Source organism: Geospiza fortis, unplaced genomic scaffold (assembly GCF_000277835.1).
Source record: "Geospiza fortis unplaced genomic scaffold, GeoFor_1.0 scaffold98, whole genome shotgun sequence".
Lineage (NCBI taxonomy): Eukaryota > Metazoa > Chordata > Aves > Passeriformes > Thraupidae > Geospiza > Geospiza fortis.
This window is the reverse complement of record NW_005054306.1, coordinates 4,126,107-4,146,268: the sequence shown is the minus strand read 5'-3', so window position 1 is coordinate 4,146,268 and position 20,162 is coordinate 4,126,107. Positions and strand designations below refer to the sequence as shown.

The window sequence follows — 20,162 nt, the reverse complement described above, 5'->3', positions numbered from 1 at the left end:
CTGGAAGGAACAAGGCATGAAAGTCTCTATCAATCTTTCTCCCTTGCCCCTCACCCCCAGTCAGAAAGTATCTCCACATAACCTTGCCAAGGCAAACAGATGATGCCATACACTGCAGTATTGCTGAACATAAATAGTAAGTTTCCTGACAATCAGAACTAAATACTTGCTAGGTGCAAGTTGGTAGAAGCTTCAAGACCACCACCCTTCTCATGGCTTTAATATAGCCAGATAAAATAAAAGTATTATTTTTTAAAAATATAGGGATAGGAGAAAAACCTTTTTTTTTTGTTTGAGGGGAAAAGACCCCAGCATTTCCACGTGGCACATATACAATTACGAATTCTTTTTAAAACTACTCCTCAAGAAGAACAAAGGCTCTTCAGTACACAATTAGAGAATTTATATTTTCAAGTATGTTTTCTGCATTTTGCTAATAAACTAGAATAAAAATTCAAAGAAGTGAGAGATGCCTTATTCTTTTACAAGGTTTATTTCCTTTCTAAAGGAGTACTCTTCTCCCTCATCTAATTTTTATCCTAGAAAGCACTAAAACAAAACAAGTAGTTCTTCACCACAATGAGGTCACCACCTCTGATACAAAGACCTCTTCAAAGCAGCTGAATATCATGAACTTTTGCACATCTAAAAGCAGCTTTAAATACCTATCATTTATCAAGCAATCATGATTCATGCGATTAAACTTCTTTTGAATAAAAGGATTTAAGAAAAACAGTGTTTAGATACAATCACTTATGGAGAATTACCTGGATATGCTAAAGTAACATGCCATTCAAAGTATGTTTAAGATGGAACTTCTAGCAGTTTTCAACAAAGGGCTCATCCATCACAAAAGATTCTTAGAAAAACAAAGTTTCCATTTGATAAGAGAAAAGCCCTCGGAGGTACGAACAAAGTAGGTTAAAGAAACAAGGAGGGGTCAAATTAGCATACAGAGAGCAGTTCCCAGCAACATCCAGAAGGAATCCATTTTGAGTCCCTTGCTGTTTGGCAATATTAACTAATCACCTGGAAAACAGAGAAGAGGTAAAGTGACAAAATTCCTCATCTTAAAACACAAACTCAGGTGATTGCAGCGGAAAGGTGTTTTTTGGCTTAGTTGGCTTTATTGTGTGTTTTTTATTGTTTTTTTTTAAGAGAGAGAATAGATATGGATGATCTAATACACTTCACATGTACCAGCTTGTATCACATTGGAAGGAGTGACTGATGTGCTGAAGGTCAGGGCTGCTATGAGCAGGGACCTCATCCTGCTGACAAAAGGGACAACAGCAGATAAAAGGAATTCAGAGGCAGATGCAAAGTCTTGCACCTGGGATGAAAGAACAGAAGCCAGTACAGACTCCAGGTCAGTTGCTTAGACAGCAGGTTTGCAGAAAGGGACATGTGGGACCTCATGGACACAAGCCGAACGTGAGCCAGCACGGCGCCCTTCAGCAACAAAAACTGACTGCACTCCAAGTTGCATTAGCAGGAGCATTACCAGCAGGCTGAGGGACATGGGTACTCCATTTTCATGAGGCTCCATCTGGAGCTGCTCTGAGTTTTCTGCACCCCCAAAGCAAGAGACAGACATTGATATATTGGACTGAGAGCAGGAGAAGGACACCAAGGTAACTGAGGGATGGAGCACCTAATGTTGGAGGGAAGACTGGCAGATTTGGGGGTTTTCAAACTTATGAAAAGTTTTGGGAGGCACAAGGAGTGCAGATCTTGCTGACACCTACAGTAACCTAAAAGGCAGAGAAAATGTAACTACACTGCTCAGAGGTGCACAGCCATGACACAAGAGGCAGAAGATGGAATATGGAATCTCTATCCAAACTCAGCCAGACAAAGGCCACAAATCATCTGATCTGACTGGACTTGCTCTCAACAGGGGATCCAGAAATCCTACCCAGCCTATCATTAATACAGACACCATAGCTAGGAGATTTCATAAGCAGGGCTATTTCCTCTAAAATCCACTGCCAGTGAGCTTGAAAGAAAAGGTCATAAATCTTCCTTGCAAATTAACAGGAGGATCCACGCTTAGCACAGCCTTACAAACAGAGGTCTCAGAATGTTTATATGAAATTAGTTTCTTTTCTCCATAGCTACCAAACACAAGGAAGAAGATACAACAGAAATAACAAGCAACCACATTTTTTGATAAATTAAACATTCCTTAGTTTACCCTAGAGGTTTGTTCTCAAGTGACTCAAGTTTATAACAGTAAATAAAATATCAATTGTAATAATGAAATTGCTGCCAGAAAATTACAGAATGTATTACGTATTTCAGTCAGCAGCTCCCTATTCTCCTTGGGAGAGTTCTCATACCACTGAAGACGTTACTTCAAAAGACAGAATTTTAACTCAATTATTCAAAAATCTTTATAATCAGGTTTAGTACCAAGTCAGTTTCTTTTCTCAAGCGCAGTCATGCCAGTGAGCACACTGACACAACATGACCACTCATTAGTCACAGCAACTCAAATCCCATTTTAAAAAAGTAGTAAATCACACAGCTAGGGATGTATGCAATAAGTTGTGTGCAAAATAAAAGCCCCCACTGCTTCTTATTATGCTATGTTCCTGGTTTGCATGCAAAAGTTAGGGTCTGGAAGTTGTATTGAGGCAGGGGTTGGTCCCTTCTCCCATGTAGGAAGTCACAGGATGAGAGGAAATGGCCTCAAGTTGTACCAGGAGAGGATATTGAACTGCACATTAGGAAAAATTTCTTCCCTAAAAAGGTGGTCAGGCATTGAGAACATGCTGCTCAGGAGAGTGGTGGAGTCACCATCCTTTTAAGTGTTCAAAAAACACATGGATGTGGCATCTGGGGACACACTTTAATGATGGACTTAACAGTGCTGGGTTAGTGGTTTGGGCTTAGAGGTCTCTCCAGCCTTATTGGTTCTGACTGTACAATATGTGTACTGATTCTTTTGCATATGCTAACTTCTCCATAAAATTCAGAATTTGAACCATCTGGGTTTAAAACCAACTTTCAAGCGCTCAAGAAAGGTATAAAGCAATTCTAATTTAACTCTAAATTGGAAATAAAAAGGCATTGGGAAATACCAAATCAAGGAAGTCTTTACTAGCAGTAGTCCAGGAAACTCAAAGACAGCAGTGGGGGAAAAAAGTAACATTCTTTTCAATTTATTCTGTTTTTGATATGCTGTACATACTGCAATACTCCTGACCACCAAAAAATGCCAAGAATAAGCCTTTTTCTTCTTTGCATAACTGCATTCGTGAAGACCCATACGTTTGAAATAACATACTTCAGCATTTTGTACCAATCTATTCAAAGACTTTTTTGATAGATCTAATTCTAATTACTCTAATATTTTCACTATCAAAATTCAATTCTACAATGACAAATGCATACAATATAGACTTTTTTCCATAATAGATTTATTTCCACTGTGTGCAGCTCTTATTATTTTTTCTTTTTAAAGCACTGGGGCTATGCTGTGGCAGAAATAAATCTGCAAACAGTTGGCTGGGTTTGATTCTGCTTTTGTACTTTCCTGAAAGCGTGTCTGCATTAGAAACAGAAGTCTGAGTGCAAAAGGAAATGCTGTTTCTTTCTTGTGTGTTGAAAATAAAACATTGTGTATTTGCAGCAAGTACCTGTGACAGTACATAGCTTTTACACTTCCACTGTTACCAACCCTTAGATGATACCTGGACATTGACTGGAGGAGGGCTCTGAAGTCTCCATGCCCACTCTGAATACAAGTCAAACACAACTTAGAGGGATCACAGTTTGTCTCTAAAGAATATCAGTAATAGTGCCCTTATATGACAAGTCTGCTATATCCTGATATTTTGACAGTAGGTAAAATAAATGGAAGGAGAATAAATAAAGCTTACTTTTTTAAGCTGAGGAAGTTTTAATAGAGATTCCACAATAAGAGACTGTCTATAGGACAGAAGTGCAGTTCTCATTGACAGGCAGAAACATATTGCATGAAACAATTACTTCCACTTAATCCGAGTTAACCCAGGATATTGTTATCACTTTGCCAGAATCCCTGTGGGGTTTTGATCAAACGTGTAATGTATTAAACATTATAATAAACAATGTAAAAAAAATCTGAATTACTATATACTGTTATTTGTAAAGACCAGATACAGAAAAGGAATTTGACAGAGAAATACAGATTTTTATAGCCTCAAAAAAAATACATTGACTGTCCATAGCAACAATCTACAGAGATAAAAAATACCCATCAAGACAGAAAGATCCAGGAACCCTTAAAGTAGTCCTTAGTTATCCTGCAAATAAAAGGTTTTGAAAATTAGTTAACAGAAATTTTATTCTACAGAGAAAAAATTTACATGTATTTGAGGCTTGCTTGCTTATCTAGTTATTTTTGGGGCTCTGAATGTTTCCAGATATATGTGTGGGGGAGGAAGTTTGCTCCCAGACCCAGTAGAAGACTCCAGTGAGGTCAATGCCACTGAGCAGGAACTATGAATGAGACTCCTAACACCTCCTTCACGCTGCTCTCCAAAGGCAAAGCAGTAGGACCACCAGTGAAAAGCAACATGATTTTGTACCCTAAAGCCATAAATCACAAGGCCACACAGTTATGAAGAACGCAGAAAGAATTTTGGATACTAAGCTGCCTAAGTCATGTCAAAAGAAGGAGAATAAGGAAAACTGATGTAAATGTCACAGGTTGGACTGTCTAGAGCTAAAAAGCACGTGCCTTCATCTCTGTCCAAATCAGAGGACCAACCCAAAATAACATCACTTCAAACCCAAAATGGTTTGGTCATTTAAACCAGCAGTGCATAGTGTATCTTACTGCACATACCTCCCACCATTGTACTGCCAGAAACATTGACAAATTTCAGTCTCCAGCTTAAACTTCAGTTGATAATAGTAAAACTCATAAGGGTGTCCCAGTTTTGGCTGGGACTAAACTACAACAAAGGGGAAGAAATAATATTTATCTCTACTGCATAAATTTCTATATTGCAAAGTTCAACCACAATAGTTAAGAATAAAAGACTGAAAACTCAGTCGCTGCTCATTTGTGGTTAACCTTTCTTTAATAGTTCACTAGTTCTGACAGATCCATAAACTTACAAAACTAATTTCTTTAAGAGCTAAGATCTCCTGCTCAGCAAGCAATTATCCCAAGATTAGTGTCTGGTAATTCATTTATTCTCTTCAATGAGCAGAAATAATAGGAATTGGGTTTCTGTGACTTTAAGCAGCTCATGCTCAGTTACCACCAGATGCTCAAAGTCATCACAATGAATCAGAGCAGGAAAATACATTAATTGGATTAAGTGTTACTTCTACATTTCCCTCTTTCCAGTCGAAAGTGGAGAACATCTTACCTCATTTAATATAAGGAATGTAAAGGTAAATGTAATAAGAGTAGTAAAACTATTAAAATAACAGCAGAGTATTTCCATTTTCCTGCATTTCTCCTCTAATTTGAGAGCTCAGAAAAGCAGACAGTTGCAAACAGAAACTGTAGAATTCATCTTGGCAATTCTCATCAGTAAAGTATCAAGAACTGATACACACAGGAACTCAGGAGACCTGACTATTTGCTGCTGAAGATCAACAGCACAGCAAAATCCTGAGATTAATTGTCTAGATAACATTTTTAAGGAGAAATTTAAACCATTTCAGGGAGGAAAAAACCAAAATTACTCTTCAAGCCATTTTCTAATAGAGCAGCACTGATCTTTCCAGATACTGCCCATTTACAGACAACAACTGTTAGGAAAAGAAGGAACTGCATCTTCATTTCCATGCAGATACCCAGCAGTGCCACTGGTTGCCTACACCTGTTTAAGGCAAAACCAGCTAGCATGCTATTCCAAACTATTTTCATAGCAACTGGTCTGTTTCAAGAGAAACTAAGAGAATTGCAGAACAAAACAAAAACAAACCAGTAAAAAAAAAAAAAAACACCAAAAAACCAATAAACACACACAGCCTCCCAACACAAAAAGGCAGAATGTTCAAGTTAAATAAATGATAAAAACAAAATAGAAACATTTTCATATATAATATATACTGAGCTTATATAAAAGTGAGTACCAATGGGATTATAATCAGGTTTTTTTACATCAAGAGATCAGAAACAATGTCTAGGCTTTCAGATTCAATTTTTCTATTGTTTTATTTAACCTCTAATACCAACAGAAAAGTAACTACAAATTTCTTGTTACAGGTAAATACCTTCAAGCCTTAACTACTGCAAGGTCTTCTTAAGTGTTTTCTCTAGAATAAGAAAAAACATTACCAGAATGATTCCACTTGTACTTGGATATATCCACCTAAAACCTAGTTAGATTATTTACCTATTAGACAGCTTCCTCCTAAAAAACATTCCAAATTTAATTTACAAATATTTGGTTATCCTCCTGAGATGCAGCTAACGCATTTGAGAAGCCTCAGATAGCATATTAGCCCAGCCAACACTTTAAAAAAATTTTGAATGGCAGGTACCAGCTGGCATCTCTCAGATACTTTGGCAAAGAATTAGGTCCTGCCATGACAAATTTCAGAGAAGCAATGCACTGCTTCAGAGAGGAAGTGATTTGCAGTTTCCAACTTCTACCAATTGTGGGACTCGGCATGAATTCCCTCTCCCAGAGACAAGACATAACTGACTGGCATCTGTGTCTGCCAGCAGCTCTATAACCGTGCCAAGACCAAAACTGGAAACAAAAAGGTTAAAGGGCAGTGGGAGGGTGGGGAGGACACACCAAGCAGCTCTATCTTGCCTCCAAGAACAAGCTTTACAAGTCTTCCCAGTACTGGTTGGTAAACTACTTAAACTTTCTGGATGTTTTCACATTGATTTTTTTATTCTTCTTTGTAGCCTAACTTTGCTCATCAAGAAGCCACTCAAACATACCTGCAAAAGCTGCCTACAACTACCTCATACATGGAAACAGCCGAAATGGATCCAGCACCTATAATTACAGTCTAACTGTTGGGAGTTATATAAATGAATTTAAGCATTCCAAACACAAGATGAACTTACCTCTTGAGAATCATTCAAAAGTGTTAACTACGAAGTCAGCATCAGCCTGTTTTCCATATGCCATGAAGTAAAGATCATACAACATCACCAGGAAGACCCATCAGCAAACAGAGCTAAATTACTGACTACATACAAGATCAGAGCATCAAAGAGTTCCATGGGGCATTGCTTTCTGTATTGATCCTATCAGGCTCTGATAAACCTTCAAAAGAAAGATAACTTTGGCAAGAGTCCCCTAAATATCCAACTAACCAGGTTTGTAAATGTGACCTCTAAGTAGCATGGACTGGTGTGCATGTCATTGCAGATACTGTTAGAGCAAAGAGCACAAAGATGTACCACATACTCATGAGGGTAAGACAGCACTTTTAGGTGTTCTACAGGACACCTGGAGTTGGATTCCAGCTGCATGTGAAAGCACCCGAGTGAGGATGCCTGTGTGAGTGAGGAGTCAAAGCTCCCACTAGAGGCAGTGGAGATCTAGGCAGCACAGCTTGGGTTAACTGTAGAATTTCAGCCCACCCTAAAGTTAAAAGCTGGCATCTGCCCAGCTGAGTAACTCTCCACAAACCACTAAATGTACTCCACAGACCTCCAGCTAGTAAAATCTGCCAGATGAATTCCACACCTTGCCAGTTTTCTCCAGGTGTTACACCACTCTTGCATCACTGCCTGAAAATGTCACCCAGCGTGCCAGTGCAAACACAGACAAACAGAGCAAAGCTAAATTAAAAAAACAACAAACAAACAAAAAAACCCCCCAACCAAACAAAAAAAAAACCAACAACAAACTAATGAAAGCAAAATGCACATTACTGGTACAGTCTGATGCCAAGCATCACTGAATGACTGGCACCAGTGCCATTTAGGAAGACTGTGTCTCACCTCAGTATATATGATGCCTTTCAGAACATAAAAAACCCTACAACCATCACATTTGCTTCAGCATTCCCATAGTGACCCAGATAAAAACAGGAAAAAAGGTAAGGGAGAGGAACAACTATATATAGTTTACCCATTATTTTAAAACAGGCCAGATATAACTACTGAGGGCAAAAAATGTACATATAATACTTGAAACACTCCTTAAATTGGAGACAAGCATATGAACAGACCAGGTCTAAAAGCCTATGGTCTTCTATCACAAAATATTTGTGGTACCTTTGTCTTACACTAAACTGAAATTCATTACTTACAGAATTTCACAGAAGCTATGACTGTCTAAGCTAAACAATTACGAAATTACTTCATAAGAAATAGAGAGATGGCTAAAGACAAAAAGTAACTGCCAAAGCAAACAACAATGCCAACCAAGCATAGCTGTAATCAGAAGCAGTACAAGTCAGTTTAGAAGACAAGCACTTACATAAACAAGCAAATCTGTGCAGATGCAGCATTCCCAACAGAGGGCGGCTTAACAAGATGTCCCACTTTTAAAATAAGCAAATACTTTGATCTCCTCTTCATGAGCCCTAACAATAAGTGGATGCTCCTTTTTCTTCCTCTGCACTTACTCTAGTCCTGAACTCCGCTCATTTCAACTATCTTTGTGTGAACACTGCTAAGCCATTCTGTAACTACTTCTTAGCCTCCCACTAAACATCTATTTACTCCCCCAATCACAAACTGTTAATCCCACGACTCAATTGATGTCTGTTTCACACAAAGTTACACCCAACACTTCACTAAAAGGCTGGCCACTTCAGCCGCTTATTCAAGAAAAGATATACTCATTATATAATTTCACACTTGATGGTAAGATTACCTTAAAATGAATTCACCACTCCCAAGCAATGAGTTCTGCACAAAAGATAGGTGGTAGTTCTGACAATAATGGCATGGAGAGCCTGAGAGAAAAAGTTAGTTCATGGCCCCTGTGATTTTTCTGTCATGCAATTTAAAATTCATAAAAAGCAAATAAACTGAAAGGCAAATCATATCCCGGGGTGCATCAGGCACAGCCTTGCCAGACAGGCAAGGGAGGGGATTGTCCCACTCTGCTCTGCACTGGGGCAGCCTCACCTCGAGTCCTGTCTGCTTCTTTGCAACAATATAAGAAGGGTATAAAGTGTTAGAGAGCATCCAAAGGAGGGCCACAAAGATAGTGGAGAGTCTAGAGGAGAAGCCCCATATGAGAAGCGACTGAGGTCACTTTGTTCATCGTGGTGGACACTGAGGGGAGACCTCATGGCAGTCTACAACTTTCTCATGAGGAGAAGAGGACAAGTGGACACTGATCTCTTCACTCTGGTGACCTGAAGGAATGGCCTGAAGCGGTGCCAGGGGAGGGTTAGGCTGGATATTAGGAAAAGCTTCTTCACCCAGAGGATGGCTGGGCACTGGCACAGGCTGGCCCGGGAAGTGGTCACAGCACCAAGCCTGACAGAGTTCAAGAATACTTTGGACAATGCTCTCAGGCACATGGTGACTGTTGGGGTGACCTTGTCCACCTTACCCATTTCTAAGTATGACCACTCCTAATTATCTTTTAGAGTCCAGTGAGCCTCCCTTACTTCACATTTTAATTTAACACACAAAAGAAAAACAGTAGCCAGGTTTTAAGCCATTGGAACCAAGTTGTGGTATCTTAGTCATAGAAAATCATCTCTTTCAAAAAACCAAGTAAGTATGTTGAAGAGGAATTCCAGAACAGTTCATGGAGCACTCTACAGATCCCTGCAAAGATGAAGAAAAAGCAGAGCCCTACCCCTCTTTTGTTAAAGCAATGTCTTGATAAAAATAATGAAAGTCTTTTCATTTTAAGAATGATGTTCGTATTATCCCCATCTTTTGCACAATAAGCACTGACCAGCAGTCTCTCAGGCTGAGATCCTACCCAAAAGCACTCAGGGAATTCACACTGCCTATAAACAGCAAGCTGTGAGAAATGTTAAGATTTATTACCTTCAGAAGACAACATAATTTCAATACGAAAATTTGCTAGAAGTTTTAAGTTTCTATCCTTTCCATTCTGATTCTTAACTCAAAACCTAAAGGAATGCTGTCCCATTAAGAACCCACATTCCTTTTTGTCTGAAACTCTGGAACAACCACATAGGTCCAGATGGAGGCAGTTTTAAAGACATGACAAAATTTTTCACCTGGGTTTTAAGTTTACTGTTTATAGCACCTCTCTTACCTACTCTGATCAGGAAAATATGCACCTGGAATGCTGGTAAGTGGGATACCACATCAATAGAAAAGAAATCTCAATTGCTCAGAGACAGTACCCCAAAGAACAAGCAGCAGAGTAGTTTGTAGAATATCCACATTTTTTGACCTGTATTTTCCCAATACAATTATTCTTAATAAATACAGCTAAATTATCTACAAAATATTTCAAAATATTTTGACCAATTGCTGAAATATTGACATTTTCAGATAGAAAAGTTATTAATACAGTATACAGTTGGTGGCACAGACCTCAATGCAGAGACTGAGCATAACATACATTAAGTTAAATGCCTTAAACCACATATACAAAAGATCAATACTGCAGCATGAGGTTGCATGAATTGCATGCCACATACTATTTTCTTTGCCTAATACCAGAAAAAGCAAAAAAAAAAACCAAAAAACTAAGAACACTAGAGTGGGGCCATGCTGAGTAAACTTCTGACTGCATACAAAGACTAACATTGTCCATAACAATTTTGTGCAGTTCTACTCCAGCCTTCCCACTAATTTACCCAGTTCTGTCCCAGTCCCACCACACACCTGCAAGGGTCAGTGATTTCACTGCATGAAACTAAATGTTCATTAAACTGCTTCACTATGAACAAAATACTTTTATATGTACAGAGGTGTAAAAAGCTGATAATGCTTCATGCTTCAATTTGTAAAAAATGGGGTTACTGTGATAGGATTAGAAAATACATCCCAAGCTTGCACATTTAAGCTTCCAGAAAATGTCCTAGTGTTAATTTAATTTTCTAGATCACTGCCAGTACCCAGCTGTGGCAGAAATTATAAGTTGAGAGTTCTAATTTCTTTCAAGTCTGGAATGCAATGCTGGGTTTTGAAGAGCCTAAACTAAATAAATATTTCAAAGGTAAGAAATTACTTGAAGTTATAAAAGAACAAAGGGCAACTTCAAATTCCCTTTTGTGTGCCAAAATCATAAAGGCTTTCTTTAAAGTACATTACCTTCAGTTTTGTCACACACATGACAACTTAATCCAATGAACTCAAGGGGCCACAGGCAGTATTTTTACAGATAAATTGAAGGAGAATCCAAAAGTCATCATATAAATAGTACACTCAAGATTCAAAAAAATATTATCTAGCCATACTAAATCAACTTTCTGATAAGGCTGTTACTCTGAACCATGACACATACCATTGTCATGTCCAAAATATGCACCACAGTTCAAGTCTCAATTTCAATCTCATGCACTTTGAGGTTAACAGCATCTTTAGGTAAGGCACTGCTACCACACCTTCCTCCCTCTCCTAAAAACAAGCAGCACTGTATAGAAGCAGACGTCATCAGCCAATTCCAACCATTTTGAAACTACTACAGTATGCACCAAACTGGAGCACACTGACAACAAACAGGCTCAGTCTGACCAGTGGATCCCACTGAGATTGCTCCAACCCCAGCATGTCCAGTTACAACACAGGATCAAGTTACTGTCCTAGAAAGCCCTGGCTGCGTACCCCAAGCACACTTAGTGCTTCCAACTCTTTGGACAAGAGCTACAGCCTCCTTGGACCAAGCAAACACATTTGTTTTACACCCATGTCCTTGTTGCTCAACTGCTCACTCTGTAGGTGGCTTTGCTGCCATCCACACTCTAATCTTGAGCAGACTGAGAAGCTCCCTAAGAGACACATGGCTAGTACACACCTGGGTACAGAAACCAAACCAGGCAAAGGCACAGAAGTCAGCCCAAGGACAGCAGGCAGGTTGCTTATACCAGAAACAACACAGACAAAAGTCTCCAAAGATACAGCCCGTCTCCAAAGATACAGCCCACCTCCAACACCTCAACACACTCAGGATCACTTGGTAATGAACGCTAACCTGCTCTTTTCCTCTTTAATTCTTTGACTCTTAAGATTTGAATGCAATATAGGAAGTGCTAAAACTAGGACATCTCTAATTAGAACAATCTCTTTTGATGTTGTAGTTAAATAAAGTGGGTTTTTTCTTTCTTCAAAACAAACTTTCCTACCTGGTACACAAGAACACTGTTCCATGCGGTTTCATATAACGAACTTGCCACTAAGAAAGCTGTGTTTTGGTCCAAAAGAAAGGACTGTTCATTCATTCTAGACTGCAAAAGTTTAAAGGTCACAGTTTTTTTAGAACATTATATCATAGTGTTTTATCCTTGCTCAATCCCAGCACTGATAAAATACAGCTAAAATTATGTGGTACCAATATCAATATATTTCTTTACAATGAAGTAGGAAGATTTATTTACTCAATGCATTTTCTATTTGCAATGTTTTTATTGAAGCATCTTGAAAAAAATGGCTAAAACCCAGTTTAGGAGCCAGAAGACATTCTTTACTGCATGTTTTACAAATCATTTCCCAGAGGAAAACAGCTAGAGACTAAGAAAATTAAATTAATAGTTAACATGTTTTGAATTACTTATTATTCCTCCAATCTATGTTCTTAAAAATGCAAAAGAAGAAAAAAAAAATTGGGTACTTGGAAGATATACATAAAGTACAGCTCTGCTGAATAAAACACACTCCAGAAGATAAACAGCCAAAGATTGCACTACTTGCGCTTACTCAGAAAAAAGGCAGCAAGGATATTGCTTTACAACTTCCAGTCTAAGTACAAGTCCCTATCATCTAAGTGACGCCATGTTCCATGGGATTATAGACACGCTGCTGATAACAAAGAGGCTGGGCTCAACATCCCAGTAATCCCTTCCTGTGTGTGGGAACAAACTAGCACTGATCATTTTTAAATTGGTCCCATCCTTACTAAAGGGCTGCTATTAACTTAGCTATTAAACCAGTCACCCCTATCCAGTTCCCACGAAAATTAAAGGCAATATCCAAAACAGAGCTGCTGCTATTGTAATAAATTTTATTTCTGAAATGAAAACAGATAATACAAGATCACAAGGAAATGTTTTCTCAGAATTATCTTTTCTGTACACATTTGCTGAAGGTTGAACAGCAGTGGTCTAAGGCTGCATGGTTTGTTCACAAAATTAAAGAATAAAAAAAAGTCTGTAGAGGACATAAGAAAGAACCTATATCATTCCTTCACACAAAGACTATTTTAAAACCAGACAGTTAATATTATCAGCGGTACATTAGCCTGGATGCAAATAATCACTGCATCTCCTTCGCTGAAGTTCACAGAGCAGAAGCAACTTCAAATTGGGTAATTATTTGCTGAGCATTACAGATGAATGTTTATTGAAAATCCTTATTCTCCTTAGCAGTAAAATAGCAAAAATTTTCCTAACAATAAAAGTCAGAATTTTCTGAATATTTTTCTCATTTCAAAGCATGATCTTTGATGTGTAGAATTCTATTAAAAGATCGTGGCAGGCAGCAGGCACTCAGACACCTGAGGAGGTATGTGCTGGTGCAGTATTTACTGCACCAGTATTTTATTTACCAGTATTTATGTTACCAGGTGAGGGAAAGGTGGGAGGGGGTCAGCACAAAGCACGACACTGGAGGTGACAATGGATTGACTTCATCTTCTCTGAGACCTTCAAGTGTCAAAAGCCTGGAAGGAGGCAGGAACAGGCAGTCTGATTGCTACTGTGAATCCAGCAAGGGGATGCAGAGATAAGGGAACTGGAGCGTCTGAGATGAGAGGCTGAGAGAGGTGGTGTTGGTTAGGTTCAAGCAGGAAAGGCTGCAGGGGGCAATCTCAGCATGCATAAATACCCCATGAGAGGATGTAAAGAGAATGAGCCAAACTCTTCTCAGTGGAGTTCTGACAAGAAGCAAGAGACAATGGACACAAATCAAAATAGAGAAAATTCCATTTAAAGGTAAGAAAAATCTTCTTTGTTCACAGTAGCCAAACACTGGCACTTTGGAGGCTGTGGAGTCTCCATCCTTGGATCAAAACCCAACTGGGCAAGGTCATTAGATGCCTGCTCTAGTAGACATTGCTCCAAGTGGAGGCTACAGTTTGTTATTATCTCTAATTAACTCAGACTGGCTAAGAGTAAATAGACATATATACACATTATGCTATCATAGTTTAAGAACAGTGCTTCATTCAAGACTAGTAACTCAATAATATTTAAATTTCAAGATGGCCTTCAATAACACTCCTTTCAGGAGGCTAAAGAAATCATGATAAAAGAAACTGAACATTATCAGGAAGTGGGAAGTGTCCAGAGGCAAGCAGACTGTGTTGAAAGATGAAAACATGTTTATGGATAGGCAAACACTAAGCATGGGTACAACTTGCTAAATCTAAGAAAAAGGTTACACACTTTGCTAACTTCCCCTTTAAACAGCAGTTATTTAAGGCAACTCAAAAATGAGGAAGGGATCTGAGAAACCTCAAAGAATGGCAGCCAAAAAACAGATGAGTAAGATGGCATTGAACAGACTACAGGGACCAATTAAACAAAACAAAGTTGAAGAGCAAGGAGTAATGCACACTGGAAAACTTCAAAGTCAACTAAGCTTCACTGACTGCAGGTACTAATAATAAGCAGCAAGAAAAACATTATGTTATGTAAATAATGTAAAATAGACAGCACAATGTCATTAGAGTACATCACTCATGCCAGAAAACAGCAAGGCCTCATTTTGTAACATGACACAGTACTCTTCTTCTTACATTACAGAGAGTTAGTTAGAGCAACAGAGATATTGACAAAGAAATAACATTGGGAGTATGAAACATATTTCACATGCAACAAAACTGTCATGAGCAGAGTACAGTAAAACTTAGCATTTCAGTGGATTTTGAAGGAGATTTTAGAGGATATAGTTTTGTTTCACAGGCAGCACACCAGAGCTCATAACTTGAGGCACGTGGATTTAATGCAGAGCAGGGACAATTCCCAATCATCTTTAGAATTCTATAGGGATGTTTCATCACTATGAAATTCAAGTACTGCCTCTAAAGAAAGCCACAAAAATTAACTGGTAACTAGCTTTCAGACATATTAGGAAGATTATTCTCCCTAGCAAAGCTGTTTGTTGCAAGTTAATCTGCAGTTGGAACAGGAAGAACCTAACCAATGTGAAATGTAATACAAGGGAAAAAAAACCCACAAGAATACAACCTAACTAATCATTCTGCAGAATATTTGACAAGACTACAAGAGAAATGCTCCAAAGGTACAAAGACATTATATGTGCATGCAAAACCAGTAGTGGCATTAGTCATTCTGGTCTTAACAAAGACAGCATACTACAAAAATTGCCTTCAACTTTCCAGTTTGACCCAATCATCATATCACCTACTCCAGAATCTTCATTTACATAGGTATTTATAATCACAACACCAGGTCAAAGGAGTACAAAAACGACTGCAGCTGAATAAAATAAAACACTATTTATATATCAGGTTAGTTTTCAGGTTAGAACTCACTGTTGGTTCGCTGCTCTGGTATCAGTAGCCAAGCAAACATGAGAAGGAAAGTAGACAACAGCAGCATTGATAATCACGTGCACTATATAAGCAATTCCATTGTTTCCTTGTGTAGCCATTTTTTTGTTCAAAACTGAAGTCCAGCTTTTTGTGGAACTACATCCTCCACTGTAACCCTTATTGACCAAGCTGTTATACAGTTATACACTTCCTTGCAACTCACACAAATTATACTTGTGTACTCTGGTAACTTCTGTGTTCCAAATTTGACTTACTACTTCTTAAAAAGAAAAGTTAGTTGCTCTCTCATAAGCCATGTGACACAGGTCCAGCCTGCAAGGTTCCCAGTTTACTGGATACAGCAGCCCATAGATTTAGAAACATAAGTGTGGTTCTGAAGGACAGTTACACAACAAGGACTTGAATTATATCAAAATCGCTGATGGTCTTTATCTCTGGAGGAAAACTCAGGAAGATATCAAAAGATCGAAGAAAAGAGTAAAGGAAAACTTCAAACTCTCCTGTGAAATTATCTCTTGTAGACCTTTGTAAGTCATCCAACATTTCCTCCTCAGTATCTGAATTACAGCCTGAATGTGAAAGTAAAGCCAGAATTCTCCTCCCTGCCCTACCGAACTCTCAGCAATCCAGGGCCAAGAGCTGTGATGGTGCCAACAGTGTTGAGGCAGCCAATCAATCATCCTGATATGCAGATATGTCACCAAAGGCTGCACCTAAGAGAGCCAAGCTCAGAGGCATACAAGCGCACAGATAACCAGTCCAGGCAAGGTGAGGTGGTGTTTTCCAGGAACACAGGCTAACAAAGCAAACAAGTGGATGCAGAACTCTAACAGCAGTACATGTTCCCTGTGAAGGTGATATCTGTACTCACAGGTGTACTCAATACTTGTACATGAGAGAATAATCCAGTAGAGTTACAGAACCAGCACTGCAAATCATAGAACAACTGCAAACATTGCAAAACATAGAAGCAATTAAAGTAGTGGAACTGGTAATTTTATCGGACTTTTTTTTAACTGAAACCTACCATTTTTACCACCGTTGCCACTAGAATCATAGAATTTATTTGCCTTTTGAAAACAAGTATGGGTACATATGCACATAAAAACCTATACAACAGAGGCAACTATCAAGAGAGCAAAACACAGGACTAGATGGGGCTCACACAAATATCTGAGATAACAACAGGACTGGCTCAGTGCCCCTCATCCCCATGTGACAACTCCAATAGGGAAATGAACCAAGTGCTCTTCCTGTCAGACCCCGGACTGGTCTGGACCAAATCCTTTCCCTTCAAGGGTGACCAGACTACAATTGCATTTGAACACTAGAGACCAGCTAGGTCTGCCCTATTTCCAAGGACCACGAGCCTCCTGCACTTCATTGCCATTGTTTTTTTCCACCCAACTCATTCCTCAAACACAATGAACTATAAACAATGAACAGAGTAGTTTCCTGAGACTTCAGGCACACCTTTCTAGAAGTTTTATACTTACACTGGAGGCCTTTCCTCTTCTGGAGTGGTGAATCAAGTAGTTTTTGAACAAAAAATGGCTACATAAGGAAACAATGGAATTGCTTATATAGTGCACTACACAAGCAAAGAAATTTGGTTTTTGCTAATATAAATACCAAAATACTGTGTACTAGTTATTTTCAAATTTTTTTCATAAAAAGGTGTCCCTTGAAGGAATTTTTGAACCCTCTATGACCCACAAATTTTTTTCCATTAATACTCCTAAATCCAGCAACAATGTTAATAGTTCTTTAACTTATTTATCCAGTGCTGATGCTGCATGTTGTAAACTGCCCTGCTCATACTTTTGGTTTCTTCCATTCCTCATCTGCAAGGCAGAGTCACTTCTTGACTACATCTTCCTCCATTCTGCCTCCTCCCTTTTTGCCTTTCACACTGAAAAACCCCCACCCATCTACTAGCATTAACAAAAATAGCATAGCCTACGATATGTAATGCCCTCCCATTTTGCATTGCATTTTGACTTTTAAGATATTACACTATGTTATTAAGAGATACCAAAAGCAGCTTTTATTATAACCTACTTAATTTCTCTTTTCAGGAAAAATACCAAGCAAGAGATGACTACTGACTGGTCTCAAAAGAGCAGGCACACAAAAACCTCTGGCAACACATGTGCTTTTGGCAACAGCTAAGTAATCCTGTAGTTAAAAAAAAAAAAAAAGAAAAAAAAAAGCCCAAACAACTAACAAATCACAAACAGACCTGAATTCTTTGGTACTGTGGATCAACTGCAAAATTCCACAGACACCTGTGGTCCTTAAAGAAATTACCTGGAATACTCGTGCCTCTCAAAAAAATCAGCATTTCAGATATTAGAGGAATAATTTTTTTCCAGAAGGATTAGACTATTAAACTTTGCTTTCCAAAGCAAAGCCCCACAGCAAGAAAACTTTCATTACAAATTCCAGTTTTCCAATTCATTAAACTTGACTAACTCAGTTACCACTGCAAGGTTTGAGTTGCAATCAGTCCAAACACAAGAGACTCAGCAGATTAAGTATTTGAATCAATACCATGGGAATGATCAGGCTAGACTTCTCTCTAACACTAAAATCATAGTGACTTTTCCAGCATCCCAACTTATCAAGGTACTTTCAGGAAGGGAAAGGAAAGGAATGTTTTTTATCTGCTGTGCTTTTGTTTACAGGAGACTCCATGTATTTGCAGTCCTCCTTCACATGCACATAAGTCATCTAGTGAAGGCAGCTATCTTGCAGCATTTCCCCCAGTTTGAACCCATTTGGATTAAAAAAAAAAGAAAAAGAAAAAAGCAGAACTAGTTTCTTCTGCATTACTCAAACCAGAGAACATCTGACAAAGCAAAGTGCAGATGTAACTATTTTTCCCCCCCCACATCACTTAAAAAGCAATACAGGAGGTGCTGGCTGTATCCAGGACTCAGAACTCTCCCTGCTCCTCTAAGCAGGATGCAAACCTTGGCTCTAAAGCCAGGTTCCAAATCCCTCCCCCCGTTTTCTGCAATTGGGCAAATCTTCAAAAACAGGAGTGAAGCACACCCACAATCTCGCCTCACTTAGACATCAGTGATGCAATTACCCTTCTGGAAGGCAGGAGATAAGCAGAAATTTTCTCTCGTTATTTTGACTACTGCACTACCACCTAAAGACCTTTTTTATTTTTTCAGTACAAGACAATTTTTAAGAGATTGTTACTACCAAACAGATACTCAGAAAAAGCAATTTTTACACTTCTCTACAATGAGCAGGCAGAGTATCAGCCACCCATTTGCTCATGCATTTCTGACTGGCCAGGAGCTCCCAGGGCAGTACGCAAACGTTCACAGCACATTCTCTGAATCTCCTTCTTCTCCTGTGCAAGCTAAGGAGCCTAGGCACCTACTTCTGGATGTGCATTTCCCTTGTGAGAAACAGGCACTGCCCAGCCTGATGTGCAGATGTATCTTCCCAGCTCAAGAACACTGGGGAATACACCTTGTACATCACTGCAAACTGCTTAAATGCTGGAGAGAACATCACTTCATGCTCCACCACAGCTTTTCAGCTTTCCTACTTCAGTCTAAACACCTGCCCTGATTTTCTACCTCAGACAAAAATAGTTATTAAGCTGCAGGAGGAAAATTAACTTCTTAACATCTCAGCTTTAGGCCCACTTATGCAAGTATTAAGGAAGACATAAATTTCAAAAGGTCTGTAACACCCACTCTGTACTGGAAAACTTTTCTAGAAGGCTTACAAGTGTGCAAGGCTAGACATTTTTTAAAGAAAATAACAAAAACATAAAAGACAGTGCTTATTTTTCAGTATTTCATTTTAATAATTTAACACGAAGCTATCGTTTATGTAAGTCAACTTTATTATTTACTATAATAAAATATAATTTTCATTCTGCTCCTTAATTTCAATTGTTGTTATGCCAAGGGCCAAAAACTGCACTTCCTCAACTTACAAAGTCAGAGCACAAGACACTTTCCACAGAAAACTTACATAAAATAAAACAGAAAGCATGCTCACCTTTTAACTAATTGACACTTAGTGTCTAAAGTGCTTTAGATCAGTAACATGTGAGAGTGCTGTTAACGTCTTTAAAGTTTAGTAAATATCATTAACGTCACTGGTGAGTTGCGTGACACAGGTTGCAGCAGCAAATCTGCACATCAAAACGGCGGATTTGGCAACTGTCAAGCCCATTCTCGACACATTTCAAGTGTCACTATACCCCACTCTGAATTGGTCGTTTAGGCTAACGGGGGCAGGGCAATAAAGGTTTCTGCGACCAGAAGTGTGCATTGTAACCCATAACGCACGACAGCGGATGCCTAAAGATCCAGTTGTGGAAGAAGCGGGAGCACACCTGCTCCTCTCCCGCAGCGTCTCCCCCGATACGCCGGAGGTGCTGCCCGGGGGCAGGGCTGCGAGGGCTGCGCACCCAGGCCGGGGGGGCGGCCTTTCCCCTCGGGGGTACTCCCGACTGCTCCAGCAGGCTCCGGCCCGGCCCGGCCCTCCGGAGGGGTCTCGCTCCTGCAGCCCCCGGGGCTTGGA

The 20,162-nt window shown here is 39.2% G+C and overlaps 1 protein-coding gene across 1 annotated transcript in view; it reads right to left on the bottom strand.

Moving 5' to 3' along the window:
* Positions 1 to 20,162, bottom strand: part of SLC16A10 (solute carrier family 16 member 10) — a 64,475-nt gene that overhangs the window by 42,970 nt on the left and 1,343 nt on the right. Inside the window, exon 2 of the mRNA XM_031066719.1 lies at positions 19,975 to 20,156. Within this exon, the coding sequence (XP_030922579.1) occupies positions 19,975 to 20,156 (182 nt within the window). The remainder of the gene's footprint in view (positions 1 to 19,974; positions 20,157 to 20,162) is intronic.